This window comes from Adiantum capillus-veneris, chromosome 27 (assembly GCF_014529385.1).
Source record: "Adiantum capillus-veneris isolate H3 chromosome 27, ASM1452938v2, whole genome shotgun sequence".
Taxonomy (NCBI): domain Eukaryota; kingdom Viridiplantae; phylum Streptophyta; class Polypodiopsida; order Polypodiales; family Pteridaceae; genus Adiantum; species Adiantum capillus-veneris.
In genome coordinates this window covers 139,881,998-139,908,808 of record NC_140957.1, presented here as the reverse complement: position 1 = coordinate 139,908,808, position 26,811 = coordinate 139,881,998, and the positions used below count along the sequence as shown (strand labels likewise).

Below are 26,811 nucleotides of genomic sequence, written 5' to 3'. Positions count from 1 at the left end.
TTTAATCGGATCGAGAGAAGCAGGAGTGGAAGGAGAAACAAGAGACCAGCAGCCAGCACAAAGGAGGACCCACATTCATACCAAAGGCACCCTCATTGATAGGGCGATTGAGCTTAGGAAATCGAGACGACCACGATTGAGATGCAGAAGCACACTTCACCGGAGGAGACTACAACAAAGGATTAGAAGCATTCTAGCCAGACACCCAGAATGCTCCTAAGAAGTTTATTTAATACTTTGTATTTAGTTTTTCACATTTATTTTCACACTTTCACACTTTTCACACTTAGTACTTTAGTACTAAGGTACCCAGACATTGTAACCAATTCACCACTTTTGTATCAGTTTGGTCTCATAGGTCATTCTGGCCCCTGCTGCTGCTGCTGCCCCTCGCGCTGCTGTGCACGCTGCTGCCTGCATTGCCCTCCCCCCCCCAACAATCTCACACAGCCAGCCCCACCACACCCCCCCCCCCCAACCCACAAGCAGGTACAGGGGTTTTTTTGCCCGTCAAAAATTAACCCCCCCCCCCCCCCCCCCCCCCCCCCCCCCCCCAGCCAGAAAATCAGAGTGACAGGGAAAGAAAACAGGAAAAATTTTCAGTTTTCAGTTGGAGATTTTTCGAAAGAAAGTGCACCAACCTCCAGGTTTACAAAAGGCAAAACAACTTTGACAAAAACTCTGCAGACAAGCAAACATCAAGAATGTATGATTGATTTGGGGAAACCCTATGTATACATTATGCGGGACAAGGATGTATGCATGATGTGGACATAGTGGGATGACTTGGCAGAAGTGCAGATTGTATTATTTTTTGATGGAGGTCATGACTGCTTCGCCGGTGTGTAAGCCCCATCCAAAGGCAACCTTTGTGCTTACAAACAAGCGGATTACACAAATGGAGAGGGAGATGAAAGACTGGAAAGCAGATATGGAGGGATGGTGGAAAGAGAAGGCCAACCTTCTTCAAATGTTTCTCAACGAAGGCGCGCAGTGGAAGAAAGAGAAAGTACAAGCACTTAAGGCGGAATCCAAAGCACTTAAAGAAGAGGTCTCATCTCTCAAGCGAGAACTTGCGGATAGAGCGAGCAGTGGACTAGAGGAGGGGGAATTCCAGCCTTCGGTAGTAGAGGAAATCAAGGTCATCAAAGAGCAAGTACGGATGATCAAAGAGGAGGAGAAACAAAAGATGGTAAAGACGTCTTCATGGATGGATGTGATCACAAAGACGCAAAAGAAGGCGGACGAGGCCGAGAAGTGGATAGAAGTCGCTAACAAAGGCAAAGGGAAAGAAACCACATCTGTCCCCACTCCTACAATCATCAACATGACTCTAGAGGAAGAACAACGAAGGAAAACTAGAGCTTTGCAGAGTGGATTATGTCATGGCACAGCCGAGCCTCATCTCTAGATCTAGGATCTCATGGTTGGACCCAGACCTGTTGGTGTGGCAGTGGATCATGCTCTTGTGTCAATGACCATCTCTTTTCAGTTTAGTGTAGCACACAGGCTACGGACAGCAGCCCCTACTCGCTACACCTTCACGCGGGAGACAGACTCTGTATACATAGATGGGATCTACAGACGCCTATGCACAGAGGAGCCAGGGCGACCTCTGGAGGAGCTTCCTACTATATTGACACAGACACTACATGATGCAGCAGAAAAGGCATACCCACATACCCAGCCTGAGCAGAGACGCCGTTCGGGGAGCATGCCCCAGAACAGTTGGTATGATGAGGAATGCCGGGACACTAGAGCTAGACTTCAGAGGGAGGTGCTTTTGGGGGACATCACTCGCAGACAGTCACAGATTGACTTCCAACACCTAGTGCGGCAGAATAAGAGGGCATTTTTGGCTCGGCTAGAGCAGGATCTATATCAGCTATTCTTGAGTCAGGACTCACGTGAGGCATGGCGGCTCTTTCAGAAGCACTCCCCCCCGCCCCCGCCATCACTTCTACAGAGGACTGGGGCCAGTACGCATCATCTCTGTACACAGTTCCTGAGAAGCCCCCCCTTCCCGACCCTCCCGATCCATGCCCACACATGTGCTTTTTTCACCGCGGAGATGGTGAGGAAGGCCATTGACAGGATGAGGACTGGGAGAGCATACGATCACGATGGTTTAGTGGCTGAGCATTTCACGCATGCCAGAGATCTACTAGCAGAGCTTCTAGCAGTGATGTTTAACCGTGCCATGTGTGAGGGCTTGCCTGATACTTGGAGCCTATCTACTATTGTACCTATCTTCAAGTCGGGAGACGCTATGGAGCCTGGGAATTATCGCACTATCATCATTGGACACGCATTGGCACGGTTGTACCGTGTACGCATCTATTCTTGAGCAACAGCTGAGTAGATGGGCAGAGACGGAGGGGATACGCGCAACCGGGCAGGCAGGTTTCAGGAGGGGTTTTTCTACTCTTGACCATATCTTGACACGCAGAGCCATCATTGAGGAGGGCAGATCGCGTGGGAGACGGATCTATTGTAGCTTTGTGGATTTCCGCAAAGCATTTGACACAGTGCCTAGAGCTAGATTGATGCGCAGATTACAGCAGATGGGAGTACCCACAGAGCTCATTTGGGGGGTCATGGCATTATACAGGTCAGTAGTGGGGCAGGTACGCACCCCAGAGGGTCTATCCACACCGGTTTACTCCACTACTGGGGTGAAGCAGGGCTGCCCGCTCTCTCCTACTCTGTTTGGTATGTATGTGGATGAGGTTTCTGACTACATTGAGAGATGGTGATAGAGGTGCACAGTCGGCAGGGACATGGATTCCACTATTGTTATATGCTGATAGTATTGTGTTGATCTCCGACTCTCCGGAGGGGATGCAACGTCACTTGGATGCTTTGCATAGGTTTGCCCAGGAAAGTGGTTTGTCCATCAACCTTGGTAAAACCAAGGTCATGGTATTTAATACCACCCCACAGTGGATCAGGAGGTCAGCCCCAGCATTCACATACGGCCAGGAGACTGTGGAGATACAGATGCGTACACTTACCTCGGAGTGGTTTTTAGTGGGCCAGCATTCTCATTGAGGAGGGCAGTAGAGACTAGACTGACCAGAGCCCATGCAGCATTGGGTAGATTGGAAAGGATGTGTTCACAGGTTCAGTTTTAGGAGCCTCGGACGAAGCTCTAGCTCTTTGACACTCTGGTGGCTTCTGCATTGCTTTATGGAGCTGAGATTTGGGGACCTTCATTGGATCATCACGGGAGGACAGGCCGCAGCGATGGATGGGGGGACATGGAGAAGCCTCTGGTCTCTATGATCTCGCAGCTCATTAGAGCCAAGGCCTCAGTACCACATGCTATTGTTCGAGCAGAGCTAGCGGCCCCCCCACTAGTGGTTGAGGCGCTCACCAGATCTGTCTCCTTCATACACCGCATGTGGGAACTTCCCAGAGACAGATATTCCCGCCTTGCACTTGAGTCCTCTCGATAGTTAGCCATGCAGGGAGATACAACATGCTGGTATGGGGAGATGACATCATGGTTTCAGGCGCATGGGTTCAGCATAGACAGATTGCCTCCCTTCCAGTACTCACTCGATGCACCCTCTCTGACTCTTACACAGTCCGAGATCACCGGGCTCATTCGCCAGGACTTGACTCAACTAGACACCAAGAGGACATGGATACAGCCAGCACAGGAGCTGGGCACGAAGATGGCTTTCTACAGAGAGCATCTCCTCCAGCTTACGGTTGATGGTTTTGTGACGAGGCCCAGATACATGGACACCCACTTGTCTCATGGGGTACTATGTGCTATCGGCCAGATATGCACATCTTCACACCAGCTGCGGATCGAGACTGGGAGATACAACGGAGTACCAGCAGAGGCCAGGACATGCCCCCTGTGTGACATCGAGCTTGAGACAGAGTTGCACTACACATGCCACTGCCCCGTGTACTACGAGATACGAGGCCGCTTCCATTGCTTGTTCAAAGAGGGCTTTGTACCATTCTCAAGAGTCATGCAGTACGAGGATCAGAGATGCTTGGGTTTGTTTTTGCTCGAGCTACGCAGACACAGAGAGAGCCTGATGAGAGGAGAGGCTAGCCAGTCTCAAAGACAGATCACAGATTTCTTTAGAGCTGCCACTGGACACCCGGAGGAGTTACTACCACAGCAGAGCTCGTCGTCTCACACCAGAGGCACATTGATCGACCGAGCGACTGAGCTGGGGAGATCCAAACGCCCACGACTGCGGAGGACTACACAGCATCGGCGGAGGCTGCATCAGAGGATTCCGATCACTTTGGCTCGACATGCACGACGCCCGGTCAGACTACTGACCATGGAGGAGATTGATGAGATCCGCCAGCGACCGATGCTGGATCTCTTGTGATCTAGCTATCCCAGCTAGCTGCTTAGTTCACACCTAGTAGTTTAGGATTCCATAGTATTTTATTGTGACATTTGTCATTTCATTTTTGTCATCTTGTTACTCTGACTTTGTATCAGATCGACCACATTGTAACTTTCTGGTCTCATAGGTCACTTTGGCCTTTTGAAGACGTTAATATAACATTTCATTCTCTCTCTCTCTCTCTCTCTCTCTCTCTCTCTCTCTCTCTCTCTCTCTCTCTCTCTCTCTCTCTCTCTCTCTCTCTCTCATCCGGGTAGCCTTGGCACCAGACCCGCCCATGTACCACATCTTACATCCCCCCATTAGTACAGGATGGAGCTAGATCGCTTGATGCATTCTCATGATTGTACTACCTTGAGCATATAGACATGCATATACCCCTAGAGATAGAGCTCCATCCCTCCTCAGATACTCCACTACCTACATTCAGTTCAGTTTTGTATCAGTTTTGTTTCATTTGTCTTTCCGATAGACGGATGACATACACACCATGTACATTTGATTTGTCTCATAGGCCGATTTCGGCCTGACATAGACGTTAAAAATCTTTCTTTCTCTCTCTCTCTCTCTCTCTCTCTCTCTCTCTCTCTCTCTCTCTCTCTCTCTCTCTCTCTCTCTCTCTCTCTCTCTCTCTCTCTCTCTCGATTTCTTCGAGCATACCTTCAAGGAGTGTGAAAATCCTGATTGATAAACTGAATTCCGTGCGATTTCGCACAAGTCGCATGGGCTTAGTTTCCACACCTGCTCAAAAATTTGTTGTTTGGGCATGAACTAGTTCTCTACGTTTGCTTTCAAAAAAGAATAGAGGTTGTACCTGAGCTGCAATGCTGTACTCTTCAACTAGGGGTTCCTTTGTAAGATGGATTTGCAAGGGGTCATCTGTAGAGAGGGACACATTCAAACCCCGTGCAAAGAACATAGGAAATGGGTTTCGATGGTAATCCAGAAATAAAGAGTTGTTGCTCAATGGGGACATGCACAGGCCAATCTATTTTAGAAGGTACAATAACAAGCGACTCTTAGAAAAAAGACAAGAATCCCAGAATTGAAACAAGAAAAGATGGGCACACAAAGAATTACCTGCGCTAGGTAGTAAAGATACTGCAGACCAGGAGACTTGCGTAGGTTATTTCCGTGTGCTATGTTTTGTGTAAGCAAAAATGCAGCAGCCAAATGATCAAGGTCACCAGCCTGCAATCAACCAAATTGCAGGAAAATGATTATGCTTCGAGGGAATTTGTCTATTGCGCACTCCTGGTATAGAGGCAATCAAAATCCAATCCATACATTGAAGGAGAGAGATAATATAGATAATGAGAGGAATATATCGCCCATGTGCGCGTGTGCATGTGCGTGTGCATGTGCGTGTTTTTCATGTTTTCTTCAAGCAAAAGAGACTCATTCACATCTGCAGCTATCCTCAAGTCCAATTCCTCTCTCCGTTTTGAGAAGTGGTTCTGGCTGTTTGGTTTGCTGCCTTGCTTTTTTATGGATGCTGATCTCTTGTTCTTTCAACCTCCAAGAGACCCTTATCATCTCTTTTTGATGCCCCTTCAACAACCGTTATAATTCCTTTTTCCATCCAGAACCAATCTCACCTCCAAGAGACCTTATCATCTCTTTTTGATGCCCCTTCAACAACCGTTACAATTCCTTTTTCCATCCAGGACCAATCTCACCAGACTTTCAAGAGTTTTCTTATTGTTTTTTGTCACCCACTGTCTCCACCCTCTTCTTAGGGCAAGATTACACCTTGTACATTATCTTTTTGTGGGTTTTCCCTCAACCAACAATATATAATACTCCAGGAAAAATGTGTGCGCAAATGCGCCCACATGGTTTTTTTTTTCAGCGTCGTGATGGGTTTTGCGCGCGGGGGGGGGGGGGGGGTTGTTTATGCATGGCAGTAGCTAAGATTATATGATAGCCTATATATTCATGGAAACTTCTTACCTCACCAGCATGAGGTCGAAACTTGATAGTCTTCATTCCTTTGGATTCACGGAGCTTTGCAAATAGACAAGCCAATAATTACTAGCGACAGATAGAAATTTGAAATATGTTTGCACCTAACAAAACATAGTTATGCATCAATTTTGCATACCTTGTTAAGAGTAAATAAGTTAGCATACACATAGTATGCATAGTACGAATACGCTGGATTAAAGATAATGTCCCACTTGGAGGGAATTGGCATGTGCTTTGTGGGTCGTCTCTCAGGCTTGCTCTCATCATCGACTATGTCAAACCCCACCACCTGCAAAATGACAAATTTACTGACTTGCGTTTTCTTTGTTCAAGGTCTAATTCCCAACGTACGAATGTGTACATGCACACAATCATCAGAAAGGTTTTTACAGCCTATCCCAAGCACAAAAAACTTTAGCCTTCCCTTAGATAGGCAATGGCACCTCTGACATTTCAGTTGATGCATTGTACCTAATCCTTTCACCAAGGAGATTTATAGTATATTCGTAAAACTTCTAGCAATGATAATAAACTTAAGCCCTTCGAAAGAGAGGCAATTGCCCATTTGAAACATAACTATGTTCGTGTCAGAAATTGGGAACCTAGTCCTTCAGCTGGTTGTCATCTTAAGACAACGATAACTATAGTGATAAAAACAGGGTCGTGCAATGTGATTTACAGCAGTAATTGCACATCTGAAGGACGCGGGGGGACCCTTTACGATGCACTCATGTTGCATATAACGAATGAAAAGAAGAGAGTCATACTGAAAAGGGTAAAAGTTACCACTCTTTTACCCATCCAGTATAATTATCTACCACCGAGGCATACTAAGTACAGTGTCTCTTCTATGCAGCTAGTCTCTGAGATACAACCTATGCCCTGTGTAAGATACAATCCTAATCTCTCTATGATCCGAGAAAGAAAACTAGTAGCCTGGAACAGAGCCTCCTTTACCGTGTGGCTGCACCACAAACACTAGTTGTCCACTATCATGTGGACAGAACGTATGCTTTCAGTGTATCATTTGGAAAGCATCATATCCTTGGAGTCTGCCACTCTATCCCCAATCATTCATTCAAAGCCGTGCGCACACATTGCCGCAATGTACAGCATACCCAGTGTTACAAGAGAATCTAAAAGATTCTTTGTCAGAGACCTAAACCATTGGCTAATCACACCATATCTTGTGTCTATCCTGTCTCAAGTACCTATCAACATACAGACACAACATATTGGTTAATTAAGAGTATCTGGTCATAGATGAAATTAAAACATGACATAATGGTTATATACAAGTATCTAGTCATATACATAATTAAATTAAAAAACTGTAGTAATACACACATCGGTGACACAAACAACTCATTTAAGTCTTACCTGTTCAAGGAAAACATGCAGCTGAGGATGAGACCCTGGATCAACTGTCACCTCGAACAAAGGAATGAAGACATTATCCAGCATATTTTGAAATGAGTTGACAATCCCCATCTCTTTATAGACATTGTACAGACGGGGAAGCTGTTTTATCCATGAGACAAAATCTGAACGTCTCTCTCTCTCTCTCTCTCTCTCTCTCTCTCTCTCTCTCTCTCTCTCTCTCTCTCTCTCTCTCTGACTTTGTATCAGATCCACCACATTGTAACTTTCTGGTCTCATAGGTCACTTTGGCCTTTTGAAGACGTTAATATAACATTTCATTTCATTTCATTTCTCTCTCTCTCTCTCTCTCTCTCTCTCTCTCTCTCTCTCTCTCTCTCTCTCTCTCTCTCTCTCTCTCTCTCTCTCTCTCTCTCTCTCTCTCCGGTCCACATCATGTTATATGCTGATGATATTCTGTTGATTTCAGAGTCACCCGAGGGCTTGCAACGCCATCTTGAGGGCTTGCAACGCCATCTTGAGGCCTTGGACGAATTCAGCACACACAGGGGGTTGACTGTGAACCTTGGCAAAACCAAGGTTATGATCTTTCACACATCCAGTGCAGTGAGGAGCGCTGCCACCTTCACAGCAGCAGCAGGACAGGTTGATGTAGTCACCTCCTATGTCTACCTTGGCATCACATTCACCAGCCTGCCAGGACCCTTCACTATGAGGCAGGCTGCTGCTGACAGGCTCACCCGAGGATATGCAGCTCTGGCCATGCTAGAGCGGAGATGCCACCAGGCACACTTTCAGGAACCCCGCACGAAGGGGTGGCTTTTCGACACCTTAGTCACCCCGGCCTTGATGTACTCGGCGGCAGTATGGGCACCAAGATTGACAGCTGACCAGTGGACACAGCTTGAGAGGCCACAGGTATGTATGATCTCACGCTTGCTCCGCAGCAAGAAGACAGTGCCACATGACATTATTAGAGCCGAGCTCGCCACACCACCTATGGTGGTAGAGGCACTATTCCAGACAGTCTGCTTCATCCAGAGGATGAGAGAGCTACCTCCTGACAGACTTACTCGTAGAGCATTTGAGGCAGCTATACAGCTATCAGAGAGTGGGCATGAGAGAGCATGGTACTCACAGGTCAGAGCATGGTTTGAGGGACACGGTCTTGACATGGAGAGCCTACCACCATTCCAGTACGACCCCCACTCACCATATGTTCACCTCTCTCGCAGTGAGAGGAACTTGGTATTGAGACAAGATCTGTGGCAGCTATACACTAGGAGAGTCTGGGAGTCACCTGGCTTGGGGACGAGGATGTCAGATTACAGAGACCAGTTTCTCACCATATTGTCTGGGGGGTTCATACAGAGACCACGCTACATGGACACATATATGCCACATAGCTCACGGGTGGCGATTGGTCAGCTGAGAGTGGCTTCACACAGGTTAGAGATTGAGATCGGGAGACATACTGGTGTTCCCAGGGAGGAGCGAGTCTGCAGAGCCTGCACAGAGGAGGTGGAGAGTCAGGAGCACTTTGTATGTAGATGCAGAGCATACACTGAGATCAGAGGCAGGTATGAGGCCTTATTCAGAGGACAGCCCACTCTCCGAGAGATCATGGACTCTCGAGATCAGAGACAGCTCGGACATTTCCTACTAGAGATACAGAGCCATCGGGACACACTACTACAGCCACACACAGCTACACAGACAGAGGGGAGACAGTCGCAGCTCACAGACTTCTTTCAGAGGATTGCCGCCCCTCCCTCACCAGACACTCAGAGGGGAGTGACACTCCCACAGGCGGAGGTGAGCCGAGCTAGACGACGACCACGAGTCACAGGCTACAGGGGCGCGAGCTCCCACCACCGACAGATCGAGGAGATCCGAGCCCGGGAGCGCCGTGCCACTGAGGAGCGAGTGGCCCAGATGAGGGCCGACCCGACAGCTTTCATCCGGGTAGCCTTGGCACCAGACCCGCCCATGTACCACATCTTACATCCCCCCATTAGTACAGGATGGAGCTAGATAGCTTGATGCATTCTCATGATTGTACTACCTTGAGCATATAGACATGCATACACCCCTAGAGATAGAGCTCCATCCCTCCTTAGATACCCCACTACCTACATTCAGTTCAGTTTTGTATCAGTTTTGTTTCATTTGTCTTTCCGATAGACGGATGACATACACACCATGTACATTTGATTTGTCTCATAGGCCGATTCGGCCTGACATAGACATTAAAAATCTCTCTCTCTCTCTCTCTCTCTCTCTCTCTCTCTCTCTCTCTCTCTCTCTCTCTCTCTCTCTCTCTCTCTCTCTCTCTCTCTCTCTCTCTCTCTCTCTCTCTCTCTCTCTCTCTCTCACCAGATCAGTGTCCTTTATGCACAGTCTATGGGATACACAAAGAGGCAGATATACTAGACTGGCTCTTGAGTCCTCTAGACAGTTAGCGATGCAGGGAGATGCATCATGTTGGTATGCACAGATGACCTCATGGTTTCAGAGGCATGGTCTCGGCATGGATAGATTGCCTCCCTTTCAGTATTCCCTAGATGCACCATCCCTGCCAGTCACACGGACGGAGATCACTAGACTCATTCGACAGGATCTTATACAGTTGGACACCAGGAGGACATGGGTAGAGCCGATACAGGAGTTGGGCACGAAGATGGCTTTCTACAAAGAGCACCTTCTCCAACTTTCAGGGGATGGGTTTGTGACTCATCCGAGCTACATGGACACTCATTTATCTCATGATCTGCGATGTGCTATTGGCCAGATTCGCACATCCTCACACCACCTGGAGATTGAGACGGGTAGATTCAGAGGGATACCACCAGAGTCTAGGATATGTCAACTATGCGGTAGAGAGCCAGAGACAGAGCTACACTACATATGCCATTGCACTGTGTATTATGAGATACGAGGGCGCTTCCACTGCTTATTCAGGGAGGGTTTTGGACCCTTAGATAGAGTCATGAGGTATCAGGACCAGAGATGCCTTGGCTTATATCTACTTGAGCTACACCGACATAGAGACAGTCTGTTGGGGAGACATGGAGTACAACAATCGCAGAGACAGATCACAGACTTCTTTGGATCGAGGGAGCCAAGAGACCAACCACTGGCACAGGGTTGTACCCGCATTCATACCAGAGGCACCCTCATTGGCAGGGCGATTGAGCTCGGGTGATCGAGACGACCACGACCGAGACACAGGAGCACACTGCATCGACGGAGACTCCAGCAGAAGATCAGAGGCATTCTAGCACGACACCCAGATTGTCATTGAGGGCCTATTCTACATTTTCACATTTCACACTTCATTTTCAGTTTTCATTTTTACTTTCAGTACTTTTTGTACCTGTACTTCAGACATTGTATTAGATTCACCACTTTGTATCTGATGGTCTCATAGGTCATTTTGGCCTTTTGAAGACGTTAATATATCATTTCATTTCATTTCTCTCTCTCTCTCTCTCTCTCTCTCTCTCTCTCTCTCTCTCTCTCTCTCTCTCTCTCTCTCTCTCTCTCTCTCTCTCTCTCTCTCTCTCTGTGTGTGTGTGTGTGTGTGTGTGTGTGTGTGTGTGGAGGAAATTGATGAGATTCGCCAACGACCGATGCTAGATCTCTTGTGATTCAGCTATCCCAACAAGCCGCCCATTTTTTGCTTGGTCTTTTGCTTGGTTCACATCGATCAACTTAGGACCCCATAGTATATATCTTTGTTTTGTACTGTTGTTAGGTTATTTTGTTACTCTGACTTTGTATCAAATCCACCACTTTGTAACTTTCGGGTCTCATAGGTCATTATGGCCTTTTGAAGACGTTAATATAACATTTCATTTCATTTCATTTCTCTCTCTCTCTTCGGATCGAGAGAAGCAAGAATGGAAGGAGAAGAAGAGGCCAGCAGCGAGCACAAAGGAGTACCCACATTCATACCAAAGGCACCCTCATTGACAGGGTGATTGAGCTTAGGAAATCGAGACGACCACGACCGAGATACAAAAGCACACTTCACCGGAGGAGACTACAACAAAGGATTAGAAACATTCTAGCCAGACACCCAGAAATGCTCCTAAGAAGTTTATCTAATACTTTGTATTTAGTTTTTCGCATTTATTTTCACACTCTCACACTTTTCAGACATTGTACCAGATTCACCACTTTTGTATCAGTTTGGTCTCATAGGTCACTCTGGCCTTTTGAAGACGTTAATATAACATTTCATTTCATTTCATTTTCTCTCTGAAATTACGTATGCACAACCTGAGCGTGCCCATGTGACCTGCGCGAGCCCGTCAGCTTCATTCCTGACTAGCGCGAGCTGCTGTCACCTGCGTGTAAACTCACCTCAGTGCGCGAACTCCTCACTGAAGCAAAACCTGCAAGTTGGAGCCGCGACCTGTTCTTTCACCCAGGGCTGCACTCCACCTGCTTTCTACAATCTCTGGCTGTTGCCGCAAAGCCCTCTACACAGCCCGTCAGCTACAAGGTTACTGGTTCTGCAATTTTCTCAAAGGCATAGAATTTCCAGAATTGCCTCTCTCTCAGCAGACAGATTTTCAGCTATATTATGTATGCATAATTGAGGACAACAAACATATTCACATGGTGCAAGTATCGTGAATAAACCAAAATGGGGCTGAGCCTCTGGATATTTGGCAAAGCAGACTGAGTGTCCCGCAGTGGGCTGTGGTAGTGCATATACCCGCATTCGGGTTGTGGTTATTACTTCTCCGCCTGGACTCAGCCGAGCCAGAGCGTCGAGCTATACCCGCATCGCCAATGGAGGCCATGAGCGCTTCGCCAGTGGAGGCCATGATCGTTTCGCCAGTAAGTAAGCCCCATACGAAGGCAACCTTTGTGCTTACAAACAAGCGGATAACACAAATGGAAAGGGAGATGAAAGAATGGAAAGCAGAGACGCAGGGGGATGGTGGAAAGAGAAGGCCAACCTTCTTCAAATGTTCCTCAACGAAGGCGCGCAATGGAAGAAGGAGAAAGAGGACTTGCACGCAGAGGTACAAGCATTTAAGGCGGATTCACAAGCACTTAGAGAAGAGGTCACAGCCCTCAAGCGAGAGCTTGCGGATAGAGTAAGCAGTGGACTGGAAGAAGGGGAATTCCAGCCCTCGGTGATAGAGGAGATCAAAGTCATCAAGGAGCAGGTACGGATGATCACAGAGGAGGTGAAACAGAAGGTGATAAAGACGTCTTCGTGGATGGATGTGATCACGAAGACGTAGAAGAAGGCAGATGAGGCCGAGAAAAAGATAGAAGTCGCTAAGAAAGGGAAAGGGAAAGAAACCACATCCGTCCCCACTCCTATAATCATCAACACGACTCTAGAAGAAGAGCAACGAAGGAAAACTAGAGCCTTGCATATAAGAGTAACCGGTCTAAAAGACCGAGATGATGTGGAAGGGGAAGTCGAAGAACTTCTCCGCATGATGGGTAGTGAAGCTACTCATACAAAAGCATGGAGGGTAGGGAAGAAGACACAAGACAATGGGGAGACTTCAAAAGGGAGAGCTTTAATCATCCGTTTCCCATCCATGGAGGCAAAGAAGGACTTCTTGAAGAAGCGCCCTACACTAAAGAAAACGGGCATATTCCTTGGAGATGACCTCACTCTCACACAGCTTGTGCATATGAGGGAGGTAATGCCAGAGATTCAAGCGGCAAGGGAGAAGGGAAAGACGGCCTTCTACAGAGATGGCCGGGTGGTGATTGTAGAGCGGCGCTCCACATGACGGTGCGAGACCTATGGGACCACACTCAAAGTTGCCACTTGGAATTGTCATGGATCTATGCGCCTTGATGTGGGTGCATTTGAGGATAATTTTACTAGAAGAGACATCGTTTTCTACTCTGAGACACATCAGGCCCCGGGGCAATCTATGCCTCACATTAGTGGATATAGATGGGAGACAGCCTGTAGACAGGAGACACGATCAGAGCACAGAGGGCGGAGCTCAGGAGGAGTGGCAGTGTTATTCAGGGAGGAGTTGCAGCCATTGATACATATAGCCCGCAGGGATGAGCAAGCTAGGTACATGTGGGTGAGATTCAGAGCAGAGACGGGCAAATATCTTTACATTGCTATTTGCTACTTTCCCCCGAGTACGTCACTTTATGCACCACCCAGAGGACAGTCCCCCTTCTCTATTTTGGATGATGACATATGGGAGTTCTCTAGAGATGGTGACATCATCATTCTAGGGGATTTCAATGCTAGGACTGTCCATCATCAGACAGTATTTTATGATACTTCAGAGGAGATGCTTGGATGTTGCAGAGACGGGCCTATCCACACTATCACAGGATGGAGAACACACTGAGTATGGACGACACTTGATAGACATGGGGACTGCACATGGATTGGCCATCTTGAATGGCCTACAGAGATTTCCCGCTGCGGGGGGTTTTACATGCTTTCCACACAGACATGGAGCCAGCAAAGTGGATTATGTCATGGCACAGCCGAGCCTCATCTCTAGTATCCAGGATCTCACGGTTGGACCCAGACCTGTTAGTGTGGCAGTGGACCATGCTCTTGTGTCGTTGACCATCTCTTTTGTAGCACACAGGCTACAGGCAGCAGCCCCTACTCGCTACACCTTCACGCGGGAGACGGACTCTGTATACATAGATGGGATCTACAGACGCTTCTGCACAGAGGAGCCAGGGCGACCTCTGCAGGAGCTTACTACAATACTGACACAGACACTACATGATGCAGCAGCAGAGGCATACCCACATACCCAGCCTGAGCAGAGACGCCGTTCGGGGAGCATGCCCCAGAACAGTTGGTATGATGAGGAATGCCGGGACACTAGAGCTAGACTTCAGAGGGAGGTGCTTTTGGGGGACATCACTCACAGACAGTCACAGATTGACTTTCGACACCTAGTGCGGCGGAAAAAGAGGGCATTTTTGGCTCGCCTAAAGCAGGATCTATACCAGCTATTCTTGAGTCAGGACTCTCGTGAGGCATGGCGGCTCTTTCATGAGCACTCTCTCGCCCCCTGCCATCACTTCTACAGAGGCCTGGGGCCAATATGCATCATCTTTGTACACAGTTCCTGAGCAGCCCCCCCTTCCTGACCCACCCGATCCATGCCCACACATATGTGCTTTTTTCACCGTTGAGATAGTGAGGAAGGCCATTGACGGGATGAGGACGGGGAGAGCATATGATCATGATGGCTTAATGGCTGAGCATTTCACGCATGCCAGAGATTTACTAACAGAGCTTCTAGCAGTTATGTTTAACTGCCATGTGTGAGGGCTTGCCTGATACTTGGAGCCTATCTACTATTGTACCTATCTTCAAGTCGAGAGACCCTATGGAGCCTGGGAATTATCGAACTATCATCATTGGACACACATTGGCATGGTTGTACGCATCTATTCTTGAGCAGCAGCTGAGTAGATGGGCAGAGAGGGAGGGGATACGCGCAGCCGGGCAGGCAGGTTTCAGGAGGGGTTTTTCTACTCTTGACCATATCTTGACACTCAGAGCCATCATTGAGGAGGGCAGATCGCGTGGGAGACGGATCTATTGTAGCTTTGTGGATTTCCGCAAAGCATTTGACACAGTGCCTAGAGCTAGATTGATGCGCAGATTACAGCAGATGGGAGTACCCACAGAGCTCATTTGGGGGGTCATGGCATTATACAGGTCAGTAGTAGGGCATGTACGCACCCCAGAGGGTCTATCCACACCGGTTTACTCCACTATTGGGGTGAAGCAGGGCTGCCCGCTCTCTCCTACTCTGTTTCGTATGTATGTGGATGAGGTTTCTGACTACATTGAGAGATGGTGATAGAGGTGCACAGTCGGCAGGGACATGGATTCCACTATTGTTATATGCTGATGGTATTGTGTTGATCACGGGAGGACAAGCCGCAGTGATGGATGGGGGGACATGGAGAAGCCTCTGGTCTCTATGATCTCGCGGCTCATTAGAGCCAAGGCTTCAGTACCACGTGCTATTGTACGAGCAGAGCTAGCTGCCCCCCCACTAGTGGTTGAGGCGCTTACCAGATCTGTCTCCTTCATCCTACACCGCATGTGGGAACTTCCCAGAGACAGATATGCACGCCTTGCACTTGAGTCCTCTCGACAGTTAGCCATGCAGGGAGATACAACATGCTGGTATGGGGAGATGACATCATGGTTTCAGGCGCATGGGTTCAACATAGACAGATTGCCTCCCTTCCAGTACTCACTCGATGCACCCTCTCTGACTCTTACACAGTCCGAGATCACCGGGCTCATTCGCCAGGACTTGACTCAACTAGACACCAAGAGGACATGGATACAGCCAGCACAGGAGCTGGGCACGAAGATGGCTTTCTACAGAGAGCATCTCCTCCAGCTTACAGAGGATGGTTTTGTGACGAGGCCCAGATTCATGGACACCCACTTGTCTCATGGGATACGATGTGCTATTGGCCAGATACGCACATCCTCACACCAGCTGCGCATCGAGACTGGGAGATACAGCGGAGTACCAACAGAGGCCAAGACATGCCCCCTATGTGACATCGAGCCTGAGACAGAGTTGCACTACACATGCCACTGCCCCGTCTACTACGAGATACGAGGCCGCTTCCATTGCTTGTTCAGAGAGGGCTTTGGACCATTCTCTAGAGTCATGCGGTACGAGGATCAGAGATGCCTGGGTTTGTTTTTGCTCGAGCTGCGCAGACACAGAGAGATCCTGATGAGAGGAGCGGCTAGCCACTCTCAGAGACAGATCACAGACTTCTTTAGAGCTGCCACTGGACACTCGGAGGAGTTACTACCACAGCAGAGCTCGTTGCCTCACACCAAAGGCACACTCATCGACCGAGCGACTGAGCTAAGGAGATCCAAACGCCCACGACTGCGGAGGACTACACAGCATCGATGGAGGCTGCATCAGAGGATTCAGATCACTTTGGCTCGACATGCATGACGCTCGGTCAGACTACTAGCCATCAATCCGCCAACGACCGATGCTGGATCTCCTGTGATCTAGCTATCCGAGCTAGCTGTTTAGCTGCTTAGTTCACACCTAGCAGTCCAGGATTCCATAGTATTTTATTTTGTCATTTGGTCATTTCTGTCATTTTGTCATCTTGTTACTCTGACTTTGTATCAGATCCACCACATTGTAACTTTCTGGTCTCATTTGCCTTTTGAAGACGTTAATATAACATTTCATTTCATTTCATCTCTCTCTCTCTCTCTCTCTCTCTCTCTCTCTCTCTCTCTCTCTCTCTCTCTCTCTCTCTCTCTCTCTCTCTCTCTCACACACACACACACACACGGATACATACCCACACACACACTACACACATACACGCATACACACACGTACTCCCTCTCTTCCCCTTCTCCCCTCTTCTTCACAATATGAAGAGAGGGTAGTTACGAAGACAACCATGTCTTCCCCCATCATCAAGACGCCGACATCGACAATGAAGACAACCTTCATGCTCACGAACAAGAGGCTTGCACAATTGGAGAAGGACATGAAAGAATGGTGGATGGAGAGAGAGATATGGAGGGAGGAGAAAGCCACCTTCATCAAGCTATGGAACGAAGAGGAGGAGGACATGAGAGCGGAAATCCAAAATCTCAAAGAGGAGAAGGAGAGAAGGGAACGGGAGAACGAGAAGGAGAGGGAGAGATGGAGAAAAGAGCAAGAAGAGATGAAGGCACAAATCGATCTCCTTCATGCTTCCATCACATCCCTCACCCCCGAGGAAGGAGAGATTAAAGAGGAGGCTAAGGAAGCCCTCAAGGAGGAGATCACCAAAGCCCTCACCGCAAGCATTGAGGACAAATTAGAGGCCACCAAAGAAGGATGGGTCGAAGTGGTCAAAAAGAATATCAAGAAGGTAGCAAGAGAGGAAGCCCAAAAAGATGAGGTACTCATCGTACACACAACCATCGAGGAGGAGGAGATGCGACAAGCTCGCCGTCTCAATGTGCGAGTGACCGGCATCAAAGAAGAAGAAGGGTCTACACCCGAGAGCGATGGGAAAGCTTTATGCAAGAAAGTGGGATACAAGGAAGAAGAGATCCCTTTCTCCAAAGTTTGGAGAGCCGGCAAAGATCCAAAGAAGAGAGCTCTCATCCTCCAATTCGCCTCCGAGGAGTCTCGAACTTCTTTCCTCCGACAGAGGGTCATCTTGAGAGGGCTAGAAGGCCCCCCGATTTATCTTGATGATGACCTCACAAAGATGCAACAAGATCACCGTCGCGCGTGCATGCCTAGAGTCCACCAAGCCCGCAAAGAAGGGAAGAAGGCAGTATATCGAGATGGTAGGGTTATCATTGATGGCAAGACCATCGCATAGGGACTCGCGGCCTGTGGGACACACGAGGAGATTCATGTCACGGTTTGGAATTGCAATGGAGACCTATGGACACACCCAGAGAGACTTGAGGAGGTGATGAGAGGTCGAGACATCATTCTACTTACAGAGACACACGAGAGCCCAGAGAGAGGGTTACCACAGATACATGGATTCCAGTGGGAGTCTCTACATCGGGGATGTATGCGCCAGCACACCACTCGCGGCTCAGGAGGAGTGGCCATACTCTTTAGACAGGGGCTTCACAGCAGACTACAGATTGTTGCCCGGGACCCACAGGCCCGCTACATGTGGATTCGCCTCGAGCTCTCACGAGACAGGATCGTCTACATTGCCCTTTGCTACTTTGCTCCCACAGGCTCCAGATTCGCCCCTATTGAGCAGGAGTCACCGTACGCATGCCTCACGGAGGAGATTATGGAGTACTCCACACTGGGTGAAGTCTTCCTTATGGGAGACTTCAATGCTCGTACGCACAGTGAGCAGTGTGAGGCATATGACCACGAGGACCCAGAGGCACTACACACTCTAGATGAGGAGGCTACTATGAGAGATACAGCAGACAGAGCTCCAGTCACAGCCTACGGACGACATCTACTTCGACTTGGCTCCCAGCACCGTCTCGTTATTTATAACGGGATGGTCCAGTGGCCCACCTCAGGGGGCCTGACTTGTATGCCACATGGAGTTGCAGAGGGAGGGGGGAGTACAGTCGACTATATTCTGGGACCCAGGGAGGCTACACACCTTATCACATCCTTCACCATTCCACCCATACCCATCAGAGCCGACCACACATACCTCTCTTTCTCCATCACCGGAGATACCATCCCACACAGCTCCACAGCACACACTCCACACACCACCATCCATTTCACACATGAGCTAGCCTCTCTTTACTCGGCCGAGGTCGAGCATGGCCTATGCCTCCTCCACCCATCCACACCACTCTCAGTTCTCACATCACATATCTCTTCCGTTCTCCACACTTCAGCTATTAGCTCTTTTCAACACACCACTCACACAGGACGCACTCCCCCCCCCCGGGACTATGCCTCAGAACCGCTGGTATGATGATGAGTGCAGAGAGCTATACCGACGCCTCCGTGCACGGCGAGCCTTACGAGAGATCACAGAGAGAGAGGCCAGACGGCATATGAAGACGCTGACACGCCAAAAGCGGCGAGCATTCGAAGAGGCACAGGAGCTTGAGCTATACCGCCTATTCATGAGCATGGATAGCGCGACGGCATGGCGCACCCTGCGCGAGCCACGTCCGACTACAGCTATTGAGGATCCACAGATATGGCATGATTATGCAGAGCAACTTTATGAGGTGCCAGGGCAGCCTCCTATCCCACAGCCACACGAGCCACGCCCCACGTGCTCCTCCTCCTTTACAGCAGAGATGGTAGAGAGGGCCATACGCCGCATGCAGCACAGACGATCAGCTGACCATACTGGATTACAGAGTGAGCACATCATTTATGCAGACTCCACTATAGCCCCGTTGATTGCACATGTCTTCAACCGGGCTATAGGGGAGGGCTTCCCAGAGGAGTGGACACAGCACACCATAGTGCCTATCCACAAATCTGGCGACACCCTGGACCCAGGGAACTACAGGACTATCATGATTGGCCACACGATGGCCAAGCTATATGGAGCAGTACTTGAGGCACAGCTCAGCTGCTACGCAGAGATCGAGGGTTTACGAGCTCCAGGCCAGGCAGGTTTCAGACGAGCTTTCTCCACCACTGATCACATCTTCGTTCTGCGCTGCCTCATTGATGGGGCAAAGGCGCGGAAGAAGAGGCTTTACTGCTGCTTTGTGGATTTCCGCAAGGCCTTTGACACAATCCCACGCGAGAGACTCTTCCAGCGCCTTCACAGCATTGGGGTACCAACAGAGATGATTTGGGCCATATATGCTCTCTACGAGAGGGTGACGGGTCGAGTTCGTTGCCCAGGCGGTTTTTCAGAGACCATTGCTAGCACCATTGGTGTTAAGCAAGGATGCCCACTCTCCCCGACACTCTTTGGGCTCTACATCGACGAGATCTCCGACTACATACTGCGAGCAGGAGGAGAGGGGAGCGACTTGGCAGGTACTCCGGTCCACATCATGTTATATGCTGATGATATTGTGTTGATTTCAGAGTCACCCGAGGGCTTGCAACGCCATCTTGAGGCCTTGGACGAATTCAGCACACACAGGGGGTTGACTGTAAACCTTGGCAAAACCAAGGTTATGATCTTTCACACATCCAGTGCAGTGAGGAGCGCTGCCACCTTCACAGCAACAGGAGGACAGGTTGATGTAGTCACCTCCTATGTCTACCTTGGCATCACATTCACCAGCCTACCAGGACCCTTCACTATGAGGCAGGCTGCTGCTGACAGGCTCACCCGAGGATATGCAGCTCTGGCCATGCTAGAGTGGAGATGCCACCAGGCACACTTTCAGGAGCCCCGCACGAAGGGGTGGCTTTTCGACACCTTAGTCACCCCGGCCTTGATGTACTCGGCGGCAGTATGGGCACCAGGATTGACAGCTGACCAGTGGACACAGCTTGAGAGGCCACAGGTATGTATGATCTCACGCTTGCTCCGCAGCAAGAAGACACTGCCACATGACATTATTAGAGCCGAGCTCGCCACACCACCTATGGTTGTAGAGGCACTATTCCAGACAGTCTGCTTCATCCAGAGGATGAGAGAGCTACCTCCTGACAGACTTACTCGTAGAGCATTTGAGGCAGCTATACAGCTATCAGAGAGTGGGCATGAGAGAGCATGGTACTCACAGGTCAGAGCATGGTTTGAGGGGCACGGTCTTGACATGGAGAGCCTACCACCATTCCAGTACGACCCCCACTCACCATATGTTCACCTCTCTCGCAGTGAGAGGAACTTGGTATTGAGACAGGATCTGTGGCAGCTATACACTAGGAGAGTCTGGGAGTCACCTGGCTTGGGGACGAGGATGTCAGATTACAGAGACCAGTTTCTCACCATATTGTCTGGGGGGTTCATACAGAGACCACGCTACATGGACACATATATGCCACATAGCTCACGGGTGGCGATTGGTCAACTGAGAGTGGCTTCACACAGGTTAGAGATTGAGATCGAGAGACATACTGGTGTTCCCAGGGAGGAGCGAGTCTGCAGAGCCTGCACAGAGGAGGTGGAGAGTCAGGAGCACTTTGTATGTAGATGCAGAGCATACACTGAGATCAGAGGCAGGTATGAGGCCTTATTCAGAGGACAGCCCACTCTCCGAGAGATCATGGACTCTCGAGATCAGAGACAGCTCGGACATTTCCTACTAGAGATACAGAGCCATCGGGACACACTACTACAGCCACACACAGCTACACAGACAGAGGGAGGACAGTCGCAGCTCACAGACTTCTTTCAGAGGATTGCCGCCCCTCCCTCACCAGACACTCAGAGGGGAGTGACACTCCCACAGGCGGAGGTGAGCCGAGCTAGACGACGACCACGAGTCACAGGCTACAGGGGCGCGAGCTCCCACCACCGACAGATCGAGGAGATCCGAGCCCGGGAGCGCCGTGCCACTGAGGAGCGAGTGGCTCAGATGAGGGCCGACCCGACAGCTTTCATCCGGGTAGCCTTGGCACCAGACCCGCCCATGTACCACATCTTACATCCCCCCATTAGTACAGGATGGAGCTAGATAGCTTGATGCATTCTCATGATTGTACTACCTTGAGCATATAGACATGCATATACCCCTAGAGATAGAGCTCCATCCCTCCTTAGATACTCCACTACCTACATTCAGTTCAGTTTTGTATCAGTTTTGTTTCATTTGTCTTTCCGATAGACGGATGACATACACACCATGTACATTTGATTTGTCTCATAGGCCGATTTCGGCCTGACATAGACGTTAAAAATCTTTCTTTCTTTCTTTCTTTCTTTCTCTCTCTCTCTCTCTGGTTTGAACTCTCTGTTTTTAGAGTTTTGTCACCACTTTTTTGCTGTTTTTAGGGTTTTGAAATTGTTTTTTGGCTGTTTTTAGGGTTTGTCACCACTTTGTACTGTTTTTAGGCTTTTACAATTGTTTTTTGGCTGTTTTTAGGGTTTCGTCACCGTTTCAAAACTGTTTTTTGCTGTTTATTAGGGTTTCAACACTGTTTTTTGCTTCTTGTTTTTTAAAAAATCCAATTTGTGTTTACTGTTTTATAGGGTTTCAAAGCTGATTTTCTCTGTTTTTTAGGGTTTCACAATCGTTTCTTGCTGTTTTTTAGGTTTTCTTGTATTTTTTGAACAGCTGGAGGTTTTACTTGCTTTCCACACCGACATGGTTCTAGTACAGTGGACTATGTAATGGCCCAGCCAGGTCTCATTCCATTCTTTCAGGACTTCATGGTGGGCACTAGGCCAGTTGGAGTGGCAGTTGATCATGCTATCCTGTCTTTCACCCTGGCATTTCAGTTCAGCACAGCTCCATTAGGAGAGGTCCCCATGCACACTCGGTATACCTTCATGAGGGAGACGGATTCTATGTATATGGATGAGATATACAGGCAGCTATGCACTCAAGAGCCGGGACGGCCACTAGCTGAACTCACTCAGATATTGACAAAGACGCTCCATGATGCAGCATCAGAGGCATACCCCCATAGTCAGCCTACATGGACACGATATGGGAGCATGCCCCAGAACAGTTGGTATGATGAGGTGTGTAGAGAGACAAGGATCAAATATCAGAGGGAAGTGCTCATGGGTATTACCACACATAGATAGTCACGGATTATCTTTCGCCGCCTAGTGCGACGAAAGAAGAGGGCTTATCTATCTCAGCTAGAACAGGATCTGCATCAGCTATTTACGAGTCAAGACTCAGGCGAAGCATGGAGGCTATTCCACGAGCATTCACCACCACCACCAGTCACCTCCACAGAGACGTGGGGGGAATATGCCGCATCCCTCTACACAGCGTCAGGGCAACCACCTTTGCCGGACCCACTAGAGACATGCCCGGAGACATGTTCTTTCTTTACTGCCGAGAGGGTAAGGAAAGCCATTGACAGGATGAAGACAAGGAGAGCACATGATCATGATGCTCTGGTAGCTGAGCACTTCATCCATGCTAGAGATATGCTTGCAGAGCTCCTTGCTATGATGTTTAATCGAGCCATGTATGAAGGCTTTCCTGAGACTTGGGAGTATGCCTACGATTGTGCCTATTTTCAAGTCAGGAGATCCCATGATTCTCGGGAATTATCGCACCATCATGGTTGGTCACACATTAGCTAGGCTGTATGCATCCGTTCTTGAGCAGGAGCTGAAGGCGATTCATGCTCACACGTTCGGTCAGACAAGGTTTCCCTCTTGCCCCCTTCCTCTTTCTGTTCTATGCTGAGTCCTGGGCCTTTCTTCACCATGGTCGAGGGTGTGCTTAGATGGCACTACTGTCCACCTGTGTGGCTTTTCCCTCCTCCCATCTCTTGATTTAGCCTCATTGTACATATGCTGTTTTTTCATTGGGAGAGTCTCCCTGTCATGATTGTTGTAGCCCTCTCTTGTAGAGGTGGTTGTAGCCCTATGGGCAATTTCATTAACTAAGAAGGATCTTTTTCTCGGAAAAAAAAAGTTTAAATGGGAATAGCAATGCATGTGGTAGGTATGGCCATCAAGCAAAGGATTGATTAGTGCTTAGACGCATAATGGAAAATAGACCACTTTTAGCCTTGACAGACTCACCTCGAGTTCTTGCCGTAATGCATGCCCCACCTGTTAAGCAACCATCGCAGCACCTAGTCCTTAGAACCCAAAATGTTGTCCAGACCACATCATTACCCCCTTCAGTGCTAGGACCGCAACCTCCACATCCGAGAGTTACCCCTATAAACCAAGTAGGTTGTGAGCCATCTAGTGCTTATTTGGACTGCGAGGATGACATGGACTCTGGTTTTACCTATGGAGTCCATAAGCTTAAGGAGTGTCCCCACTACTATATGGAGGACCCTTGGGAACAACTCAAACCTGTATACAAGCAGTTGCCCTTGCAGCAAGAGGCCAAAACATCAACATCACTGCTAGGAGACCGCCTCTCCAATGCTACGAATGTAGTGGTCCACATCGTGTAGTTGAATTCCCTATTAGAATACAAAGGAATGCTACACCAGTGCAACCAAGTCAAGGGAGCACGTCTACAATGCAAATACTTGCATGTAATCAATCGTTGTGGCATAGATTATTTGATTGCCCAATGTCCCAATAATCCAAACGCACCACACCCTTGAACTTAATTAAGATTAGAAATGGGAGACCACAAAGTACACCTCGTATGATAGCAATAAATGTACTCACACGATCCATGCTCCAAAATCGAAATTATATCCTCGAGAAGGGAGATGCTGCATCAATTGCCCAAGTGAGGAAGAAAAAATCGCGGAGGAAGAGATCGCTAAGGGCTACCAATTCAAACCCTCGTTCAAAGACCTAACATAGGAACCGGCGATGACCATTTCTATATGAACTACCCTGAAGATAATTCGGATTCGATTGAAACCATGGAAACTAAGACGACCACCATGAGGGAAAAATCCAATGGGGATCACCCTGAGAGGAAGTCAAGCAAAGACACCACTAAGGGAGGGCATAAAGAAACAACTCCCATACCACCGATTCACCGTGTGTCTTCAAGGCTAACTAAAAGGGATGATAACCTCCAAGAGGAGCCACAAGGGTCAAAACCCAAGGAAACCTCAAAGAAGACTGGGACCTACCCAAGCCCCGTAGAGAAGATTGAGCGAGTCAAGAACTTAAGAAGACTAGTAGATCTTTGGGCCACTCAGCAGGAACCTTCTTCTGCTTCATTCTTCTAGGGTTTTTGGTCCCCTTGGCCAGGTTCTGTCCTTTAGGCCATGCCACATCATCACTTTGTGACAACATATACATTTTCATTATGTCCAAGAGGTGGATTATTCTACTGTGTCATGAGGACACCAAGGGGAAATCTCCTCTCTATACGTATTGCATTAAGGTACAGCAATATCCCCAAAAGCCTTGTCAGGCTCTAGAGAAGCAGCTGATATAGTTGTTAAAGTGGGTGTACCTCAAAAGGTGGATTCTATGGAATAGGATCTACGTCTATAAACCCGAAGAACTTGAGGCGCCTCTGTCCACTTCTATCACCTTCTCCTTCTTTTCTTTGCTCCCCTTCTCCTAGCTCTCTCTGCCTCTAACCTTTTGGTACCTGAGATATGTGTGCTTGCCTCTCATGAACAACTGTCCATTGTCTATACTCTGGACGCTCCACTCTTTGTGTGCATCTAATTGTCATATGTCCCGCTCTACCTTAAACAAATCAGTGTCATGTCAGCCCAATAAAGAACACTCGGTTGAGAATCACCTCTGTATATCGTAGGAAGGGAGATGAACCGAGGAGGATTCTACGAGAGAGGGGTGAAGGATCAGTCGAGAGTGTACACACCATCGGTCGGTGATCCACTCTCACTCAAAACAACTCACACTATTACCAATCTCTGAAAGATGCGCTGGAGCAGCAGAAGTCCTTAAAATCTAACTGTAACAACTAAACCCCCCCCCCCCCCCCCCCCCCCCCAACCTAGCTAGATCTATCCCCTGTCTCCCTCTCCATGGACAATATTCAAATCCAGTTTTCTCGCCCAACGGACAATCATGATCACAAACATAGGAATTCCAAATAAGGCTGACCCTATCTTCTCCGAGCATTGTGGCAGCAAAAATGCCCACCTTACATGCTTCAAGCAAAAGAGAATATACCTAGATGAATCCAGGATAGGCCCAGATTCACCTTTAAAGGAAAGTGCAAGGTATAGACTCATGGCAATCATCGGCAAGTCAATATAACCATCAGCTCCATCACGCATAGTATTGACTAAACACTACATCCCCACTGATGCCGTCAATGCCCAATAGTGGGTGTAGAAGTAGGTACTAGCATTTGCTCCCACACGCCCACACCACACACACGCACTCTAGCACACATAAATACAAAGAACTGCAGACTGAGTTTCTGTCATAATGCAAGAGATGCAGAGCAGACTCAGCCACAATCAGCCCAAGCACTAAAAGAATCACTAAATTGGAAAAATTAGCACAATATACCTGGATGAGCCACACGACATTCTCACTGTAAAGCTCATTGTTGACAAACCAGCTAGCCATCTGGTCCCATTCACTTTGTTTTCGCCCATAAATGGATATTCTGTATTCTGCCATCTGTTCAAAGCTTGTTCAAAGAAGATAGGTAGATCATTACCAGGTCACTATCAGTAGTTCAGCAAAATAAATAGCATAGTCCATGGATGATAGCTTAATATAGAGAAAGGATGCTCAAAACTGCCCTAAAATCAGTAGTTCAGAAAATCCAATAGCATAGAGAACGACAACTGACATTGTAATTTAATTGGCACGCAATCTTAATACAAGCCTTGATTACTTCAGGATAATTTTAGCTTTGCACATATGCGCAGTAGCAATTGAATACAATGGCCCTACATTATGTAATTCACTATGTAGGATAAGCTTATATTCCAGTAATAAAGAGCCAGAAGTGACGAAAAACAATGTAAAACAATCATTTGTACAAAACAAGTTATCTTTCATAAAAGTGCCACTTTTAAGCATATTGCAACTGAAAAACTCCACTATAAGAAGT

At 48.3% G+C, this 26,811-nt stretch overlaps 1 protein-coding gene across 3 annotated transcripts in view; it reads right to left on the bottom strand.

The window, feature by feature from the left end:
• Positions 1-26,811, bottom strand: part of LOC147422841 (AMP deaminase-like) — a 76,130-nt gene that overhangs the window by 27,736 nt on the left and 21,583 nt on the right. For all 3 annotated transcript variants that reach the window (XM_086503740.1, XM_086503742.1, XM_086503741.1), the window contains exons 12-18: positions 26,259-26,372; positions 7,734-7,874; positions 6,490-6,642; positions 6,339-6,392; positions 5,466-5,576; positions 5,200-5,373; positions 5,046-5,126 (exon numbers count right to left, since the gene is read on the bottom strand). In XM_086503740.1, coding sequence (XP_086359866.1) covers positions 5,046-5,126; positions 5,200-5,373; positions 5,466-5,576; positions 6,339-6,392; positions 6,490-6,642; positions 7,734-7,874; positions 26,259-26,372 — 828 coding nt within the window. The remainder of the gene's footprint in view (positions 1-5,045; positions 5,127-5,199; positions 5,374-5,465; positions 5,577-6,338; positions 6,393-6,489; positions 6,643-7,733; positions 7,875-26,258; positions 26,373-26,811) is intronic.